The sequence below is a fragment of the Daucus carota genome, chromosome 4 (genome assembly GCF_001625215.2).
Source record: "Daucus carota subsp. sativus chromosome 4, DH1 v3.0, whole genome shotgun sequence".
NCBI lineage: Eukaryota > Viridiplantae > Streptophyta > Magnoliopsida > Apiales > Apiaceae > Daucus > Daucus carota.
In genome coordinates, this window is record NC_030384.2 from 42,940,175 (window position 1) to 42,960,271 (window position 20,097).

At 34.6% G+C, this 20,097-nt stretch overlaps 4 protein-coding genes across 4 annotated transcripts; all 4 read left to right on the forward strand.

The window, feature by feature from the left end:
* The first annotated feature begins 4,393 nt into the window (after nt 1–4,393).
* LOC108215744 (probable galactinol--sucrose galactosyltransferase 1) lies at nt 4,394–9,013 on the forward strand. The gene is made up of 14 exons (XM_017388305.2): nt 4,394–4,410; nt 4,630–4,875; nt 4,968–5,203; nt 5,288–5,378; nt 5,919–5,967; nt 6,064–6,155; nt 6,230–6,337; nt 6,850–6,984; nt 7,069–7,479; nt 7,576–7,717; nt 7,800–7,867; nt 7,956–8,090; nt 8,164–8,381; nt 8,513–9,013. The coding sequence occupies exons 2-14, from the start codon at nt 4,679–4,681 to the stop codon at nt 8,887–8,889; spliced, it is 2,259 nt and encodes a 752-aa protein (XP_017243794.1). The 5' UTR covers nt 4,394–4,410; nt 4,630–4,678; the 3' UTR covers nt 8,890–9,013.
* Nucleotides 9,014–9,422: 409 nt separating this feature from the next.
* LOC108216187 (cytochrome c oxidase assembly protein COX15) lies at nt 9,423–12,686 on the forward strand. Its single transcript, XM_017388879.2, has 7 exons — nt 9,423–9,791; nt 10,469–10,773; nt 11,072–11,297; nt 11,399–11,644; nt 11,812–11,922; nt 11,994–12,125; nt 12,249–12,686. Exons 1-7 carry the CDS (start codon nt 9,540–9,542, stop codon nt 12,414–12,416), a joined length of 1,440 nt encoding a protein of 479 aa, XP_017244368.1. The 5' UTR covers nt 9,423–9,539; the 3' UTR covers nt 12,417–12,686.
* Nucleotides 12,687–13,725: 1,039 nt separating this feature from the next.
* On the forward strand, nt 13,726–16,206 carry LOC108217779 (probable amino acid permease 7). The gene is made up of 7 exons (XM_017390665.2): nt 13,726–13,935; nt 14,033–14,266; nt 14,364–14,457; nt 14,558–14,772; nt 14,982–15,115; nt 15,379–15,606; nt 15,684–16,206. The coding sequence occupies exons 1-7, from the start codon at nt 13,866–13,868 to the stop codon at nt 16,083–16,085; spliced, it is 1,377 nt and encodes a 458-aa protein (XP_017246154.1). The 5' UTR covers nt 13,726–13,865; the 3' UTR covers nt 16,086–16,206.
* Nucleotides 16,207–17,060: 854 nt separating this feature from the next.
* Nucleotides 17,061–20,034, forward strand: LOC108219499 (probable amino acid permease 7). Its single transcript, XM_017392978.2, has 7 exons — nt 17,061–17,379; nt 17,523–17,759; nt 18,255–18,348; nt 18,470–18,684; nt 18,836–18,969; nt 19,065–19,292; nt 19,523–20,034. The coding sequence occupies exons 1-7, from the start codon at nt 17,283–17,285 to the stop codon at nt 19,928–19,930; spliced, it is 1,413 nt and encodes a 470-aa protein (XP_017248467.1). The 5' UTR covers nt 17,061–17,282; the 3' UTR covers nt 19,931–20,034.
* Nucleotides 20,035–20,097: the final 63 nt, after the last annotated feature.

Genomic DNA, 20,097 nt, shown 5'->3' on the forward strand with positions numbered 1-20,097 from the left:
CCTCTCCCCGGCATCTTTAAAATTTTGCGAGTGGCTGCAGCCGTGTAAGCATATGACTCTGTATCGCCCATAGAATTTGCTTCAATATATATAATTGATTATAATAACAAATTTAATAGTCAGAATCGAAGTACGATCTAAACTTCCAAGCAAAGAAATGAGCCGCTCACCGACCCGCACATGGAATGTTTGGAGCTTTCAAATTCAAATCTCTCAATCAAACATTGTATGACACCATTAAGTATTAACGTTGTCTGGCCAACGGTTTGATAAAGTTGAGATTAATTAATACTCCCTCTCATTTTAACTGATGTTTGACTTTCTAGCACGTATATTGAGATGTAAAAAAACAATATCTACACTTAATAAAATAATTCAATTCTTATATCAAATAAAAGTTTATGTTCTAAACTTTTATTTGATATAAATTTTATAAAAAATTATTATGTTTTAACATTTTTTTACGGCACTGTCTCCATTTTTTTAACATTTTGTTGGGACATTATTTCTCCTCTGAATATATCATTAAACTGTTATCTTTATTTTCTTCAAAATATACTATTATATATCATCAAACAATTAAAAAAATTAATTTTAATTATTCAACTAAACAATTAAGATCACCTTTTAACAAATTAAACGGAATATCTAAAATAGTTAAACACAATACTAATTACTTAATTATTTAGATTAATTTAATTATTTATGTTGAGTCTTCTGGCCAGCCTATTGATATATAATATTGAACACCGGCTTAAAATTTATTGGACAGTGTTTTTAACTTTTTATGCAAGGATATTTTGGGAGTTCTCTTAAATAAGCACATATAAAAAAGGCGGACGTGTATCAATTTTCACATATGTTGTAACTAGTTGAGAAACCGCGCGTTGCGGCGGTCTATAAAAATTATATTAATGATTTAATATTAATATTTGTAGAATAAAATAATTGTGTGGTTGTCTATAAAAAGTATATTAATGTTTCAAAGTTAATATTTGTAGGATGAAATAAATTTATATTATAAAAATCTAGTTGTAATACCAATACTAATATATAAAATTGCAAAATTGGACTATAATTCAAGGTGAAAAAATGAAAATAAATTTATACAATTAATTAACAATTTAAAGCATGACGAATCTTAATTAATTTTTTTTTAAAAGTAATCATGTTCTTGCATTGTCACCTTCCTCCAATTTTTTTGGATTGATTGTGCACAAAAACATGTAACTTAAATATTTGAGATAGCCGTCTATAACTACCCTCTTAAAAGTTATTTGAACGGAGCAAACAGATAATGCACGAATAATTTTTTCATGTATATAAAGTAAATCATATAAAAATTAACAACAACAAACATGTCCAAAGAACAAAACAAATATTATAAAAGAATAACCAACAAACATACATCACTAATAGTTTATCCTGTTGATACCAACCATCAATATCATGTCAAGACTATATTCTTTTCCCGTGTTTGGATTTGTCGACTCCAATATAACGATCTATAACTACCTTTGCTTGCAACAACCTTTGTTTTTTTTAAAATTGTATAAACAACCTTCACTTATCGTTGCAGAAGAACGATACCTCCGAGTTAGAAATTGAGCAAGAGAAAGAGAAATCTAATTTTTGATATTTTTCATCCAAAAATTTCAAAAAATTAGAAAAATAGAACGAAGGGTTGTGAGAGGCGCCACCTGCACGCCTATCGCTTCTCCTTCTCTTTTAAAATTCGAAAAATAGAACGGAGCGATGTGAGAGACGCCACCTGCACGCCTATCGCTTCTCTTTTAAAATTCGAGTAAGAGAACTTGTGGTATTGTGAGAGGAGGTTGTGTTTAGATAATCCAAAATCCTACGTTCTATACGGGTATTTATAGGTGCAGAGAGATTTGTTTGCTACTCTTTTCCATAATTAAATAATCTGAACAAAATCAGATTAAAATTTTTAAGCTACTATATTCCATAAATAATCTGTCTTTCTCATAATTAAATAATCTGAAACACAATCAGATTAAAACTTTCAAGCTATTATATTCCATAAATAATCTAAAACAAAATCAGATTCTGAAACTTGCTTCTAATATATCCAAAACTAAAAAAGGTAGTTCTAATTTTTGATATTTTTCATCCGAAAATTCCAAAAAATTAGAAAAATAGAACGGAGCGATGTGAGAGGCGCCACCTACACGCCCCTCGCTTCTCCTTTATATAAGTATATTGATTGCAAAGTAGAGATTTTTTAAAAACATTTCTGTAAAATTTTGATTTACTGATATTTTTACCAATCACTACATTTAAATATTTAATCGTAAGCCAAAAATGTATTGGCCTGATAGCCCAATAGCAGCTATCTGTGACAACATTGACCCATTTGTGTTTTCATACCAATAGAAATGGGCCTAGTTCCGAACAATGGTGTAAACCAGCAACACTGTCGACTCAAGCTCCAAGGTATTTTGAACGACGGTTGTCGAAATCTAATCGCACAATATAAACACCGATGGGAGGTTTTGGATTTTGGATAAATTTTGACTAGGCAAAAATTAATAAATTTCAGAATTCAGATTCTGAGTGGCAATTAGTGGTTCGGTATTAATGAATTGATTTAATTATTTTAATGATTAATAGAAGTAATTGTTTCGACTATCAAATTAAATTACTTATTTTTATAACAATATGTTTGCTCATTAACTTTTTATATAATTTTATATATTAGATAAATAAATAACAAACCTCGGATTGAAAAACCAGCTAGCAACTGGAGTCCAAATAACTGTTTCAACTCTAATTTTTCTTTAACCTCCCTTTTCATCATGTCCTTATTTTTATTTTGCTCCTAACTTTTGTCAATAGGTATGACAGAGAAAAGGACAAAAACTGTTAAGCGATTTTCATGGCTTTCTGAGGGCATTCACGTTATTACTTTATTAACATGCGCCATCCTACGTGGATACACGTTTACCTTCTCTCTTTTCCTCTCGTATAATTTGTCACAATTTGCAGCCGCCTTCACAAATCATACTTCAAGACTTCCAGTCTTTCACCTATATTGTAAAACCCAGTTGAAACTTGAAAGTAAAACAGGCTGCAATTATCATTTAGAGATTCTCAGTTCATAATTAAAATATTCTATTATATACTAATCTCTTTCAAAAAAATAACGTAATGATCATAATTTCTGTATACTTATATAAAATTATCACTCTTCAAATTGATATCCAAAATATGAAAATAAATAACTCGTCTCACTCATATTTTATGTACATAAATTTTTGAAATGAGTGATTGATAATAAGCTGACTGCAGTGTACATGTATAATACTATTATCCGTTTAATAGTAACTTTTAACTGGACGATTAAAATGAGCATTTTACTCGTCCAGTCGTCCCGCGAAAAAATCATTAACTATATTTATCCAACAATCACCATATATTATGAGGTCGTTTGGGTAAGTTTAGAAAAATGAATTCTTTTTTAAAATAAAAAAGTGGATGAGCTGAAATTCGGTGGAGAAGCCGGCATTCTCTACTTTTTAAAAATATTTCTACTTATTTATACAAACGAGTTAAAAAAAGTAAAATTAAAAATAGCTTCTGATTCTGCTAACAGACTTATAATTATGACTAGACGTGACATAAAATGGATATGGTTTGGTTTTGGATCACAAATTTGGATTTGGATTTGGTTAATGACCCAAAACCATATTCGTTTGATTAAATATAGTCAGAATTTCTGACTATCACGTATTCGTCCAACTATCTGTGTTATATACAAACTCCCCACATACACATTTGTCATTCCCCCATTTCCTCAAATGGGTATGAATCAAATTCCGAGCAGTGAACATCTCTTTTTACTGGTAGAAACAAAATTTGAGTTATTAATGTTTAATCAAAATTATAACTGAATGAATATATTAGAAAAGTTGAGCTCTGATAATATAAACAATATAGTATAAACGAGTAACAAATAGTGTTAAGAAATTCCTAAAAAACCATTCAGATAAAATTATAAATTCAAGTATGCATTCTGAGAAACTCCTCTGTCATAAGACCTTTTTAAACCAACCATAATAAAAATTTAGGGAGTTGATAAATAAGCTTCCCATTTTACTATTTAAGCTCCAATTCCATATTTTATACCACATTTACTTATGCTTTCTACTCATGTTTCATCCATATTATAGGTGATTATGTTATTTGGGTAAAGGAAAAAATTGAAATGAAGCTTAAATAGTAGAGTTTGGAGCTTATTTATCAATTTCCAAAATTTATTGGATAAAATTACTTTTCTCACTAACTATAATTAAAACCAAGAGCAAGTGAGTAACAGATAACAATGCCATGACACTACGAAACAACAGTACATTCGACAAGTAAGACTTAAAATAAAAAACCGGACATAGGGACCGTTTGGATTAACTTAAAAGAAGTGACTTCTTACTTATAATAAAGAAGTGGAGTATAAGTGAGAAGTAAATAAGTTAATAAAATGTTTGGAAAATAAGCCGAAGGTGTGAGAGAGAAGCTAGCATTCTCAGCTTCTTAAAAATGCTTTTACTTCTTTACACAAACTGGTCAAGAGAAGCCGAAGCTAGAAGTTCTCTCAACCAAACAGGCCCATAATAACCGGAAAAAAGTGTAGCTGTGCAAGCGACAGAGTGAAAAAAACATGACGGTGGGCGCAGGCATTTCCATAGAACACGACGGCAACCTTAAAGTCCTAGGTAAAACTATCCTCACCAACGTTAATAATGACAATGTCTTTCTTACCCCTGCCGTCGCTGATCATCTCCCCAATGCTGCTTTCATCGGCGTTCGTTCCGATCATGTTGGTAGCCGCCGTGTCTTCCCCCTCGGCAAACTCGAGTTCGTTCTTCTTAACTTGTTGTTTAGCACTAAAGTTTTGATTTTCAAGTGTTTGATCTTGTAAAAATCGAAACTTGGTTGTAAAAATGCAGGGGGTTGAGGTTCATGTGTGTTTTTCGGTTCAAGATGTGGTGGATGACGCAGAGAATGGGGACTTGTGGTAAAGATGTGCCTTTTGAGACCCAGTTTTTGTTGGTGGAAGCTCCGGGTGGTGAGCTGGGAGATTCTAAAGCAGTGTATACTGTCTTCTTGCCAATTCTTGAGGGTGATTTTAGAGCTGTGCTTCAGGGGAATCAAGATGATTACTTGGATGTTTGTTTAGAAAGTGGTATGTTAATTTAACTTTGTATGATATCATATGTGTGTGTATGTTATCTGTTGCTTAGATGATGAGAATGGTGGTGAATTGCAGGAGATCCAGCTGTTGATAGATTTGAAGGGAGTCATTTGGTGTTTGTTGCTGCTGGATCCAACCCCTTTGACCTCATCACAAATGCAGTCAAGTATGTACAATTTAGAGTTATTTTTCATTAGTGCTAGTGATTTTTTTTTTTTGTTTCACAGATCAGGATCTTGTAATTTCCATCAAGTAATTTTGGAATTTTGTTTTGTTACTTACTGCTATATTCTAAAGTTATGTAGTCTACTTTAATTATCACAGTCTACTAAATTCATCAAACTAGTTCTATTAGCTATTGCGTGCTTATAAGGATTCATTGTATCGGTTTCATTTAGTCCAATCCTTTCAATATGAAATGTTTCTCTTTTCGATACGTTTGAGATACGTTTGAAGTCTCCGTGCTCAGTGTCTTGTTGCCTCAGCCCTCTACTCTGGTTGTAGTCTGCACTTTAAGTTGGGCTCATATTTAAGGTTTTATTGTTTGTCAGGGGCTCTGATTTAAGCTTAAATGTCTTACTTTAGCATATTTTTATTTCACATTCGCTGGAGTTATGAGTTGTGTCAAACTTGGGGGATAATATATTTTTATGGCTCAATCAATGCAATCAAAAAAATGCTAATAGGTAAGTTTAAATATATGCAGGAGCGTTGAGAGACATCTACAGACATTTTGCCATCGCGAAAGAAAGACAGTAGAGAGTGATCTTTTCGCTTCTCTTTATTTAGCTGCTATAGGAAGGATAATGCTGTCTATATTTCTGATTTTTGTGTTCTTTATCATAATTCAGATGCCTGATATGTTAAACTGGTTTGGCTGGTGTACATGGGATGCATTCTACACCGATGTTAATGCTGAGGAGATTAAGCAAGGATTGGAAAGGTATGAAGCTAAGCAAGTGAACTTATAATAAATTCTTACATCACAACCTTAACTTTCATAGTAATTTGTTGCAGTTTCAAGAAAGGTGGGATTTCCCCAAAGTTCGTTATTATTGATGATGGCTGGCAATCAGTTGATATGGACCCAACAAGCACTGAATCAAAAGCTGATAACTCAGCAAAGTGAGAATTATGAGTTATAATATTTCCGTATACTTTTTACAGTAGTTATAAACTTCAGTCTTAGAGCAACTCCAACGGAACACCTCCCTTACCTATAATGAGCCTACATGGACAAAAATAGGGGTTGAAGTAAAAATTCTTCACTCCAACCATCCTCTCCTTACCTAAAATTTTTAGGTGAGAGAAAACAAAACCCCTTCTTTTGGGGATAGAAAAGTGAGCCCCTATTTCTTCCAACTCATCTCTTTCTCTCTCATTTTCTTTCATTTTTTATTTTCCCTCCTTTTTTTATCTACCCCACCATAGTAAAAGTTTTAATAAAATATTTTTTTTTCAAATATAGGGATGATTATAGGGAATACCATTGGAGTAAAACAAGTTTTTGCTTACTTATATTTTAGGTAATCATTGTTTTATTATATTTTAGGGGTCGAAGATAAGTAACACCATTGGGGTTGCTCTTATGTATAATTGTTAATACACTTACTAATTATATTTGTAAATTTTGGCAGCTTTGCAAATAGGTTGACCAATATCAAGGAGAACCACAAATTTCAAGAAGATGGGAAAGAGGGCTACAGGGTGGAGGATCCAGCAAAAGGATTGAGGCACATTGTTAGCTACATCAAAGAGCAACATGCTGTGAAGTATGATATTTAATCAATTTAACAAATTTTAGAATACATGTTTATAAATTTCTAGATGTACTTATTTCTGCCCTGGGTTTGCAGTTATGTCTTTATGTGGCATGCAATAACCGGTTACTGGGGAGGTGTAAAGCCAGGTGTTGCTGAAATGGAGCACTACGAGTCCAAACTGGCTTTTCCCATTTCATCTCCAGGGGTTGAGTCTAATGAACCTTGCGGTGCTTTTACGTGCATGGCCAAAAACGGGCTAGGCCTTGTTAACCCTGACAAAGTATTTAGCTTCTATGATGAACTGCACTCTTATCTTGCATCTGCTGGAATAAATGGTGTCAAGGTGGATGTTCAGAACATCCTTGAAACTCTTGGGACAGGCCATGGCGGAAGAGTGAAACTGACAAGAAAATACCATCAGGCACTTGAAGCATCAATTTCTAAGAATTTCCCTGGTAATGGAATCATATCTTGCATGAGCCACAACACAGATAGTCTATACAGGTAACAAACTCACATATTACTTGTGTACGTTAATGGCACAATCATACGTGTCTTGACCATTTCCAGAGTTCAATTCATGGTTCTTACTAAATGTAGTGTTAAGTGGGCTGCGGTCATTAGAGCATCAGATGACTTCTGGCCTAGAGATCCAGCATCACACACAATACATATCGCATCAGTTGCTTACAACACCATCTTTTTAGGAGAGTTTATGCAGCCAGACTGGGATATGTTCCATGTAAGCGGGAACGTTTTATTTTGTAGCTTAAATGACTATTGTTCCTGTTTATTGGCTAATTGTAAACTATTTCACGTTCTAGAGTTTACACCCGATGGCTGAATATCACGGGGCAGCCCGTGCAGTGGGAGGCTGTGGAATATATGTTAGGTACAGTCACTAATCATTTTCACTTTCTCAATGTGAATATCGAATTGAATTAGTAATTATTTAATTGAATAATTTTTACTATATTTAGTGACAAGCCTGGGCATCACGATTTTGAACTGCTGAAGAAGCTTGTACTTCCTGATGGCTCTATATTAAGGGCCAAACTTCCCGGGAGACCAACTAGGGACTGCTTGTTTTCAGATCCTACAAGGGACGGTAGGAGGTAAACACGTTCACAAGCAAGGATTTTGAATATTCGTTATTACTTAAAATGTACTCATGAAAATGTATGACAGCCTTTTAAAGATATGGAATCTAAACGATTACAATGGAGTTGTTGGAGTCTTCAACTGTCAAGGTGCTGGCTGGTGTAAAGTTGAGAAGATAAATCTCATCCACGATGTTCAACCTGGAACAGTTACTGGCAATATTAGATCTAAAGATATTGAATATTTGCACAGAGTTGCTAACGAGGATTGGTGTGGGGATGCCGTTGTCTATTCACATCGCGGTGGTAAGTTTTGTGAGCTTAAAACTTGACACTTGATATTCCCTGCAATATTACCTTGCATAAATAAATTTGTAATACAAACTGTAGCTAAAGATTTCATAGATCCCTCAGTTACAATTTGCTGTTAAATGCAGGAGACATTGTTTATCTTCCACAGAATACATCTGTGCCTGTCACACTGAATGCACGTGAATACGAAGTCTTTACAGTAGTTCCTGTCAAGAAACTGTCCACAGGGGATACTTTTGCAGCGATTGGCCTAATCAACATGTTTAACTCAGGAGGAGCAATCAAAAAACTGAAGTATGAATCCGATAAAGACGAATCTGTTAACATCAAAGTTCGCGGGTGTGGCAAGTTTGGTGCATACGCTTCAGTTCGACCTAAAAGAATAACAGCAGGTACACATGAGATAGAGTTTGAGCACGAAGAGAAGTCCGGATTCATCACATTTACGCTGACAGAACCAGTTCAAGATTCATACCACTGGGATGTGATTGTCATCATCTGATTTAGTCATTGATTCAGTGTTTATATTCTGTGATCAAAATTTCAGCATCCATAAGTAAATTAATTGAACCTTGCTTGAAACTCTACAACATTGTAGAGAAATAATATCCACTCTTTGATCTCAAGTGACTAGTTATCACCACAAATTTTTTGTTCCAATTCTTTTCCCACGTTTTAATTAGATGGTTTATGTGCATACAGGAGCTCCGACAATTATGAGTAATATTCTGGTCTCAATCTCACGTTTTTCTTATCAAAATTAATCGCAATAAGTACGAACCATCTGATAAAATTAACCATTGACATTCAAATGTCTCAAATATTATTCAAACTCCGTAAAAATCCGATTTGGGGTCAATATCTATTGCAATTTAATTGTTAAAATAATTAAGAAATTTTTAGAACTATTAAAAATGCAAAAATAAAATTGAAATGTTACGTGTAGTCGTGTTACTCGTGTACCATAGTTGTGCCTTGTGCGGCCAGGAACGGTCCACACATGAGAGAAAACCGGCCGGCTGAGACATAAACCTTACATCGGGTGAGATTTAACAGCAGAAAGAGCTCCAAGCCTCCAACACGATCAAACAAACCAATACCTAAAACCTCTGTCCAACTCATACATTTTGGTAAGAGAAGCAAAATCAAAGAATGCTCGAAAGCAGATTAATTGCGATTCTAAAGAAAAACAGAAAGGCCTTTAATCAAACATTATCATCATCCTTTTTCTCTAAGCCTCAGACCGGATCTTCATCTTCATTATCTAGGGTTTCTAATGAATCCCCATTCTTGAATCCTTCTAGATACTTCCATTCCAAATCTACAAATAGTCCTCCAGCTTCAATATCTCCAAGAAATCCTGTTATCTACAATGGGTTCACTTCATTTCTCAAGTATCACAAGGTGCTTATTTTCTATGTGTTTAGATATATATTGGGTGTTGTTTTAATAACCCTATTTTTTTGACTGATTGATTATACGCATTTTAATTCTGCTTCTCTCGACAGTTTTACTATTTGTATCTATTTCTGATTTACTTTTTTTTATTGGGTAAATATGGAGCTTAAATTTGAGTTATTTTCTCATATTTAAGTAATGCACATGGTGTAAACTGTAGTGTGAACCATGATTCATATGTGTTTAACGGATAAATTTGGTCTGAATTTGGGTATCCTGAGATTTAAATGCCTATTTTTTTCTTATATGTAATGGAAATAGGATGAAAAGCTAACAATGATTTCAATTTTTGATGCGCTAACACTATTGTTAGGTTTACAATATGCAACTTAATAGATTCAAGTAGTAGTACTAGGTAACTAGAAAATTAATGAATTTGGGATTTGTGATTTATTGTGATGCATTTTGATTCTTTTGAGTATGATCCTTCAATTTTTAATTTACAATAAAGTGCGAGTCTCCGAATTTGTGCGACAGCACGAATTTGTTTGCTGCAGTTTTTCTGCCCTTTACCTCTTTGTTTTATATTGATTTCATGGCACAAAATATTGGGACAGTGAGTAATTATGTGTGAAAAGTTTATTTTTTGAAATTATTGACGGTAGCATGCTATGTTTTTTCAGGGTTTTCAACCATCGTTAAGAAAGTTTTCCACTGCAGCTGTAGCTGCAACTGTCTGTAAGGAGAATAAGGAAGGATTAAAGTTCTTAGTTACTGCAGGACCTCATGCTCAAAAAGCAATCGGTATATGGCTTTTTGTGTCAGCTGCATGGGTGTTTAGTATGGTGGTACTGGGAGGTGTGACAAGGTTAACCCGGTCTGGTCTTTCAATGACTGACTGGAAGTTCACCGGGAGCCTCCCTCCTTTGTCAGAAGAAGATTGGTTAATTGAGTTTGAAAAGTATAAGCAATCCCCGGAGTTCAAGCGGTTAGTTCAAGCAATAGCTGATTCATATGTGTTTGGTATTTGTTTATACTGTATAAATGTCAGGATCAGGCTAAGTTGTCAGTATAAGTCTTTATATCGTCCGATACATATATTTTAACTTCTTTTTTTATATACTTGTGAGGGTAAGCAGATGTTGTAATCCAGGAAGTAGGAATTTTTTAAAATAAACTAAACTGTAGTTTTTTTATGTCTGTAATAAAGTGTCAGTATTACATAATTTAGATTTGTCAGAACTTTTTTTAAGATGTTTTTCATAAGAAGAATTAATGTGGTGCAGTATAAATAAAGGGATGCATTTGGATGACTTTAAGTTCATTTATTGGATGGAATACGCTCATCGTATGTGGGGAAGAGCACTGGGCATCATGTTTGTGCTGCCCTTTGGATATTTTCTTCGCAAAGGATATATCACTCCACAACTTGGAGTTAGACTTTCTGGCCTCGTAGCACTTGGTGCTGGACAAGGACTAATTGGCTGGTGGATGGTTAAGAGTGGTTTAGAGGTAAGGCTCTTGTATGTATTTGCTATTGGAAAATCTTTTGAGGATTTTGTTTTAAAGAAATTATCTGCAGGAAGTTCATTTTTTCCTTATTTCATTGACAGGAACCGATATCAGAATATTCTGAACCAAGAGTAAGCCCTTATCGTCTGGCAGCTCATCTCACCTCGGCATTTGTTATTTACTGTGGGCTCTTTTGGACTGCCCTTTCTGTTGTTATGCCTGAACCCCCTACTGAATCAGTAGCTTGGGTGAATGGTGCTGCAAAAGTGAAGAGACTTGCGATTCCTATAAGCGTTCTTGTTGGCATAACTGCTATATCTGGAGCATTTGTTGCGGGAAATGATGCTGTATGCATTGCCACTTATATTTTTTTCCGCATCTTTACAAGCATATAAATGATGCTCTGTGCATTCACCTAGTTTTTGTTACTACTAAGCATCTTTAAAAACAAAAATTAACATCTCTTATCAAAAGCAAGTAAGGTTAAATTATTCTTTGAATCAATATTCCACAGGGTCGCGCATTTAATACATTCCCAAAGATGGGTGACACATGGATACCAGATGACATCTTTAGGATGAAACCGCTTATACGCAACTTCTTTGAGAATACAGCTACCGTACAGGTAATTTCATAAAATCTTTGTCGTGATTAAAACTGTGTATGTTTTAATTTTTTTAATTCTTCTTTAAACAGTTTGATCACCGACTCCTTGCGAGTGCAACTTTAGTTTCTATTGGAGGCCTATGGTGGGCAACTAAAAAATTGGACATACATCCTGCAGTACGATCATTGATCGGAAGCACACTAGGAATGGCTGCTCTTCAGGTTATTATCCGAGTCTGTAGCTTTGTGTTTTATTTGTGTTTTGTTTTTGTATATTTATCGGTCATGAAAAATCATTCATTTGTTTGCCTGCTTCTCATTTTAAATTATCATTTCCGGTTGCAGGTGACTTTGGGCATATCCACTCTTCTATCTTATGTACCTGTATCACTAGGAAGTGCCCACCAGGCTGGTGCTTTAACTTTACTAACGCTTATGATCCTGCTGAATCACACTGTACGGCGACCATCCTTGTCACTTCTCAAATCTTTGCCCTCAGTTGCAAGAACTTGAACCTTTTGCTTTAGAATTAGAATATAAGATGTATGCCCAAATACGAACACTTCATCCAATTTATCACGTATGTGGATGCTTCCTTTTCCATAGGATGTGATAGATAATGACAGGAAGTTTAGTCGATGCATCATCTTTTTCATATATATATTTTGTGCAATTCCAAATTCATTTTGTAGTACATAAATAATGTAAGATGCACTTGTTACCACACGATTTTGCGGAGAATAACATGAGAGATCATAATGATCATGAATTCATGACTTTAAATTCGTGTACTGTTAAATGATCACAAGAGGCCTTGATTTACTTTCTGCTAATCTCTTCCCTTGTACTATTGGAGGTATGATGATAATCCAATAAGAAGATAATGAAGAAGTTTTTTTTTTCTTTACTGTAACTAATTTTCAGTTAAAACTTATTATTATCTTCTGTTATTTGTAAATTTTAATCGATAACTTATCTTACAATAACAAGTTGCACACTCTGCTGCTCTCACTTCTAAAACACCGTGAGCATTAATAATTTTCTTCCTCAATATTGTTTGTGCCGGTTCTTACCTAACCACTAAAACCAGATTGTATCCTCGCGATCGAATCCTGGCAACGGCCATTTATACTCTTATTTTTCGGATTTTGAATCTCTGCCTCTTTGTGCTTTTTAAATATGTGACTTATTATAACTTTGTATTTGACTCACAAAATTATTAAACATCTCAACAAAATTAACTTATTTTATATTTCGGACACTGAGGGAGAAATTTGTTTTTCTGTCTAACAGTCTTCTGGAACGACGGGGTTTTGTTTTTTGTTTAGTTTTGTACGATTAAATTACTTGCTCATCGTGTGTACTATAATGACTCACTGTTAGTATCCGTCGTTGTTGGAGTAAACTTGTATGCATGTGGCACTGGTATGTGTCTAGACATGGACACACCACCATATCTCCATCTTATCATTTTCATATAAATCAATGGCTCTTATTATGCTACTTCCTTCACTTGGATACAACTCCCTGTCGTATCGTATGCTGTTTCGCTACTTTTTGCTCGATGTATACACAGTTTGTGACTGCTGTTGTCTCATTTGATTTTGATTGCTTGCGTCCTTTTCTATGGATTTGTCCATTGCTGTTAGCTCTCACTGCAAGAGAGCATCGCCTTTTACTTATGGTCCGGGAGTATTGTTTTCCTTTGAATACTGCCGGCATCAATGCAATCAGACAAATGCATCCGGTTTGATTAACCTGTTTGGGTCATATGATTTTTTTACATGGTAAAATTGTAAGAATTTTGCATTAGGTCATACAGACGTAGCGTACATTGTTAAGTACCTTTCTATTACTTATATCGTTGATGAGTACCTACCTAGGATGTGTTGTAGACGGATCATTTTTAACGTGTTTATATGGTGAAAGGCTCATTGAGCACTTTCAATATTTTGGACAAGTATGGAAGTAGAGCACAATCTCTTGCCAGAGGATCGTCTCAAAGATGACGATGGGCATATAGTAAGAACTGGTAGGAAAACAGAATTTTATTTTTCTTTCTAAAAACCAATATTTGTGTTGATTTGAGCTCTTAATAGTTGGTTCTTTATTTTCAATCTTCACATCAGGAACAATATGGAGTACCATGGCTCATATTATCACAGCCGTGATAGGATCCGGGGTCCTCTCACTTGCTTGGAGCACGGCTCAATTAGGATGGATTGGAGGTCCAGTAGCCTTGCTTTGCTTTGCAGTTGTCACTTTTGTGTCTTCTTCCCTTCTAGCTGATTGTTACAGGTCTCCTGACTCTGTGACTGGAGTGCGAAACCCATCTTACATGGATGCGGTTAGAGTAAATCTTGGTATATATAACACATTCCATCATCAGTTAAAGTTTCTCTATAGTGTTCAACTTATAGCAAATTTTCTCCCTAACTTTCTAATGTGATAATCATTCAGGAAGAAAACAAACATGGATATGTGGTTTGCTTCAGTATGTGAGTATGTATGGAACTGGTGTTGCTTATGTGATTACCACTGCAACATGTATGAGGTGATTCCGACAGATATTCAGTTTACAGTTAATCAGCATATTTATGCTACATAATCTGCCTACTTTGTTATACTTATCTTACTACAATTATCCAATGAAGAGCAATTCAAAAATCTAACTGCTACCACAAAGAGGGGCGCGATTCTCCCTGTGATTTTGGGGTACACATTTATATGCTGGCATTTGGAGGGATTCAGATGGTTATGTCTCAGATACCTGATTTCCACAACATGGCTTGGGTGTCTATTGTTGCTGCTATAATGTCCTTTTCTTACGCTCTCATCGGGCTGGCTCTTGGTTTTGCAGAAGTAATTGGTATGTTCTATTTTTCATCTTTAACAATAATTTTTTACTAGAAAAATAGGTTGCTAGAAACATATAGGGGAAAAGGACCATACCAAATTTTTCATTGTTTTTAAACTAGTCCATGCAAAGTTGCAAACTCTGTTGGAGTTGCTGGCTTGAAATTTTAAAGTTTGTAATTATATTGTTTATAAAGCATGTTAATGTCTTTTAATTAACAGAGCATGGAATGATTAAGGGAAGTATCAGAGGAGTCCCAGCTGATACCACAGCAGAGAAGTTGTTTCTCATGTTTCAGGCACTTGGCGACATAGCCTTTGCCTATCCATACGCACTAATCCTCTTAGAAATACAGGTTTGGTTTCTGATCTCTTTATAAATACCAGCATCATGACTTAAAAATATACAAGTGAACTATGTCCTACCTTATTCATTCCAAAGTAAGAGAGAAATTGCAGAATGGCCGATGATTAACTGCTTAAGGGTTACTTTTTTTTTTTTTTGAATAATTATATCCATCATGTGTAATGTTTATGTTTATGACAGTGCTCAAGCTACTTAAAATAAGTAAAGATATGTTATTTGTTATTGATATAAATATTCGGCTGTAATATGAAGGATACTATCAAGTCCCCTCCTCCGGAGAACCAGACAATGAAGAAAGCCTCAGTATCCGCCATCATTGTCACGACTATCTTCTACCTGGGCTGTGGATGTTTTGGATATGCAGCCTTTGGAAATGATACACCTGGAAACCTTTTGACAGGATTTGGATTCTATGAACCTTTTTGGCTAGTCGACTTTGCTAATGCCTGCATTATTATACATCTCATCGGAGGATATCAGGTCTGTTAACTAAAATTTCAGTTTTTCCTTACATTTATAGAAACTAATTGACCATAGGTAATTTGTTTGTTAACTAGGTGTTCAGTCAGCCAGTATTTGCATTTGCAGAAAGATGGTTCAACGACAAGTTCCCAAATAACGATTTCATGACCAAATTTTATGACTTGAAACTCCCATTTTTACCAGCTTTTCAGTTAAGTCTGTTCAGGATATGTTTCCGGTCTGTATACGTTGTGACCACGACAGGAATTGGAATGGTGTTCCCGTATTTTAATGAGATACTAGGAGTGTTGGGGGCCTTGAACCTGTGGCCCTTAGCTGTATATTTCCCAGTAGAAATGTATTTACTGCAGAAAAAGATAGGAGCTTGGACAACAAAATGGGTAGCTCTTCAGTGTTTTAGCATGGTCTGCTTGCTTGTCACAATAGTGGCTTTAATTGGCTCAGTTCAAGGACTCATCCGAGCAAGAACTAGCTAATTATAGGGTGCCTCTGGAAACCATATAGTATCAGTTTGGTGATTTGTTCAAAGCAAGTATAAATAACAATAGATAACTTTACAAGAAGGTTGTTATTTCTTTTATTTTTCTTTGTTCTTTTTCATGCAGGCTAATCTAACTTGCTGTCTTTGTCAGATAACACCAGTTCTAACCCTTTTTTTTTCTTTGTTTGGCCCTGCTAACTTCTTTCCAATACATTACTTAAAATATTCTGGATAACACTTGCTGTGTCTTCTTTTCAATAATGGCACACTAATGCAAAATGCAAAATGGACTCTTTCTCTTTACATAAAAAGAACAAATTTATGCAGAACTCATCTTTTCCTGACTCCAATTACATATAAATATATATTTTCTTGTTTACATTAATTTAAATTAGATTATATAATTATTTTAATAAAAATAAATCTTAGTTTAAATGATCTTGTAAAATCAAACACTAATGACTTGGTTATATTATTATTATATTGAGATGAAAGCACAGGTTAAATGATCATTTCTTAAATCAGACACATCTTTTAAACGACAAAATCATTATCATGTTTATGTTTTTTTTGAATCGATTATCATGTGTATGTTTAAGCTATAAAAAAAGTTTTACTATATTTGAATATTACATCTATAGATAATGAACTGAAACAATGATTTCTATGAGTTAATATTGAAATATTATTTAAAAAAATTTCAGTTAGATAGTTGTCTATACATACAAAATTGAAATAATAATATTTTTAATTTTTTTTTACAGTTAATTCAATCCAAATACAACTAATCGTGTATATACTGTTAAAAACAAACATGGAGAATTTGTATTTAGTTAAAAAATTGGAGAGGATAGAAATTATATTTAGTTAAAAAAAATGGGGAGAGCCTCAATAAAATTTCCATAAATTAATATGATTTATCATTAAAATTGTTCCATAAATAGTTGGATTTTTGTATCACTGTGTGATTAGAGAATACTAGATATTTATAGCAATAGACTATGAATTCAAGAACGGAATGATGGTGACATTCCTGAATAATTGAAGTAGAAGGGTCCATGTTCCAAATCGTTGGCTTGTAGCTGCAAGAAATGATGATATATTAGTATAATCCAATGGAATCAAACTGTTGACCTATTGTTAAGTGAATGTTAGCAGATAATCAAGATTCAGATTAGCAGACTAGTTAGTCATGGGAGAAGAAAACAATGAAGAGACCCATCTTTTATTGCCCAACTCAACTAAGCTCCCCTCTTCTTCAATCTCATCTCTTCATCCTGAACGCACTGGTGCTTTCTCTTGCTTCTCTTTTGACTTTTCTCACTCTTCTCATTTGATCTCTACTTATGTGCATGTGTATCTTATTATTTGGATTAGTATCTTGATTCTTTTGAATAATGATTTAGCATGTTTGAATTTGTTTATAATGAAGGGAACATATGGACTGCTGTGGCACATATAATAACAGGGGTGATAGGGTCTGGAGTGCTATCTCTGGCCTGGAGTATGGCGCAGCTTGGCTGGATTGCGGGTCCTTTATTCATGCTTTCCTTTGCACTCATGTCTCTTGTTTCTGTTTTTCTTTTATGTGAATGCTATCGATCTCCTGACCCTGATTTCGGACCCTCCAGAAATGGTACTTATGTTGATGCTGTTAAGGCCATCTTAGGTGAGTGACACTAATAATGTCTTATCAAATTCATGCTTCTTTGCGATTCCTTATGTTGCTTTCTTGCAAGGTATCAGCATTTCTTACTGCTGCTAGGCTCGCTGTAAAGATTGTAAAAAGATCATGTGTAGTGCAATATTTTGTTTTTATGATAGTGGTGGTTAATGTATATGAATGTTCTGCTGTGACAAGACTATTCCTCTTATGGTTTCCATTAGCTGAATGAAATTAATCAAAGCGGTCTAAGCAATTTCAGTTTTACACTGCATTAGACTTTTGTACAAACAAGAACCATCTGAAAGCCATACTGCTGTGTTTAAAGTTCACAAAAGTTGCCTAGTAAGAAGTAAAGGGCCATACATGGATGGCATACTAGCTCTTTTATCTCGTTTTCTGGTTTTGATGCTAGCACATTGTGGCATCCTAAAAAGGCTCAATTTTTGTGTCCAACTTTTATTGAATACTGGCTTATTTATAACTGTTCAAGAATTTTAGGGAATTGGAGTTTCCGCTTATGTGATGTACTTTATAGATTGAATCTGTTCAAGACTGCAGTTGTCTATATCATTACCTCTGGAATTAGCATGAGGTAGGTGTATAGCACCTTCAGTCTCATAATACACAATCTTTTTTTTATGGGGCACATGTCTAAATTGATCGACAACTCCTTGGCTAGAATTCTCATTACATTGTTGTTTTGCTTATAACAGAGCGATTCAGCAATCAAACTGTTATCACAAGGAAGGACACGAGGCTTCTTGTCAATATAAAGATACTTCTTATATGCTCCTATTTGGAATTGTTCAAATTTTTGTCTCTCAAATACCTGATTTTAGTAATACAAAGTGGCTGTCTGTTGTTGCTGCTATCATGTCCTTCACGTATTCTGGTATTGGATCTGCACTTGGCTTGGCCAAAGTACTAGGTAGGAAGACTAATGCTTTCCCTGGTTTGATGCTTGTACTGAAGTATATGAATGAAAAGTGAAAACTTGATTCAGCAGAAACTATAGTGAAAATTGCGTGATATTTGCACTATAATACAAGTTAATAAACGAGCTAGTTGGCCAAACGCAGGAGATGGACAAATCAAAGGGAGCATTCGAGGAGTTCCAGCTGCTACTACAGCTCAGAAAGTATGGTCAAGCTGTCAAGCAATTGGAGACATGGCTTTTGGCTTCAGTTACTCTTTAATTCTTCTCAACATACAGGTAGAGCAGGAGCAGTGTGGCTTTTTAATACAAATAACTAGCCAATCTTCTAATACATAAGTGATATCATGTATATAAACATTTAAATTGTGAAGGATACCTTGAGATCTCCTCCACAAGAAAAGGTCACCGTGAAGAAGGCATCTGTAATTTCAACCAGCATTACCACTTTCTTTTACCTATGCTGTGGATGCTTTGGCTATGCAGCTCTTGGGGATTCCACTCCAGGGAACATCCTCACAGGTTTTGGATTCTATGAACCATACTGGCTTATTGACTTTGCTAATGCTTGCATTGTCCTCCATTTAGTTGGAGGATATCAGGTACGAAAAGCAGCATTATCATCAAAATATAGCTTACTCTTTTTCCTTATATTTTTCCAAAAATTTTCACGTCTACATATTGTTTCAAATATTACAATTACAGGATCTTCAAGTATCAGAAGTCCAATTCTATATATTTAAATATTTCAGAATTCGATACCAAACACTATCTTATACATTGTTGCAGGTAAAGCAGATTAACATATTTGTTTTCACGGTCATGTTAACAGGTATTTTGTCAGCCACAGTTTACACTTGCAGAAAGACCGTTAGCTGAGAAGTTCCCAGACAGTGTATTTGTATGTAAAAACTTTCCTGTAAAACTTCCATGGTTGCCATCATTTAGTCTAAACCTTCTCAGATTGTGCTTCCGAACAGCTTATGTTGCGTTAACTATTACAATTGGAATGATCTTCCCTTACTTCAACCAAGTTATTGCAGTAGCAGGAGCTCTCACTTATTGGCCTTTGGTGATACATTTCCCTTTGGAAATGTACTTGGTGCAGAAAAACATTAGACCTTATACAGGGAAGTGGATCGCTCTTCGTGTCTATAGCACCATTGCCTTGATTGTGGCAATGTTTGCCTTGGTTGGCTCCGTAGAGGGACTTATAAGCGCAAAATTTGGCAGTGGCTAACTCAAAATCTTTAAGAATATTGAAATTATGTATAAAGCTGTACATTGCCTGATAAAATTGTTTGCAGATGATGAAGAAAACGTCACAGTTCAATTTTTTCACAATACTGATGTATGTGCCCCTGCCAGACCACATCTAGACTTCTGTTCGAACAAAAAATCGACCAT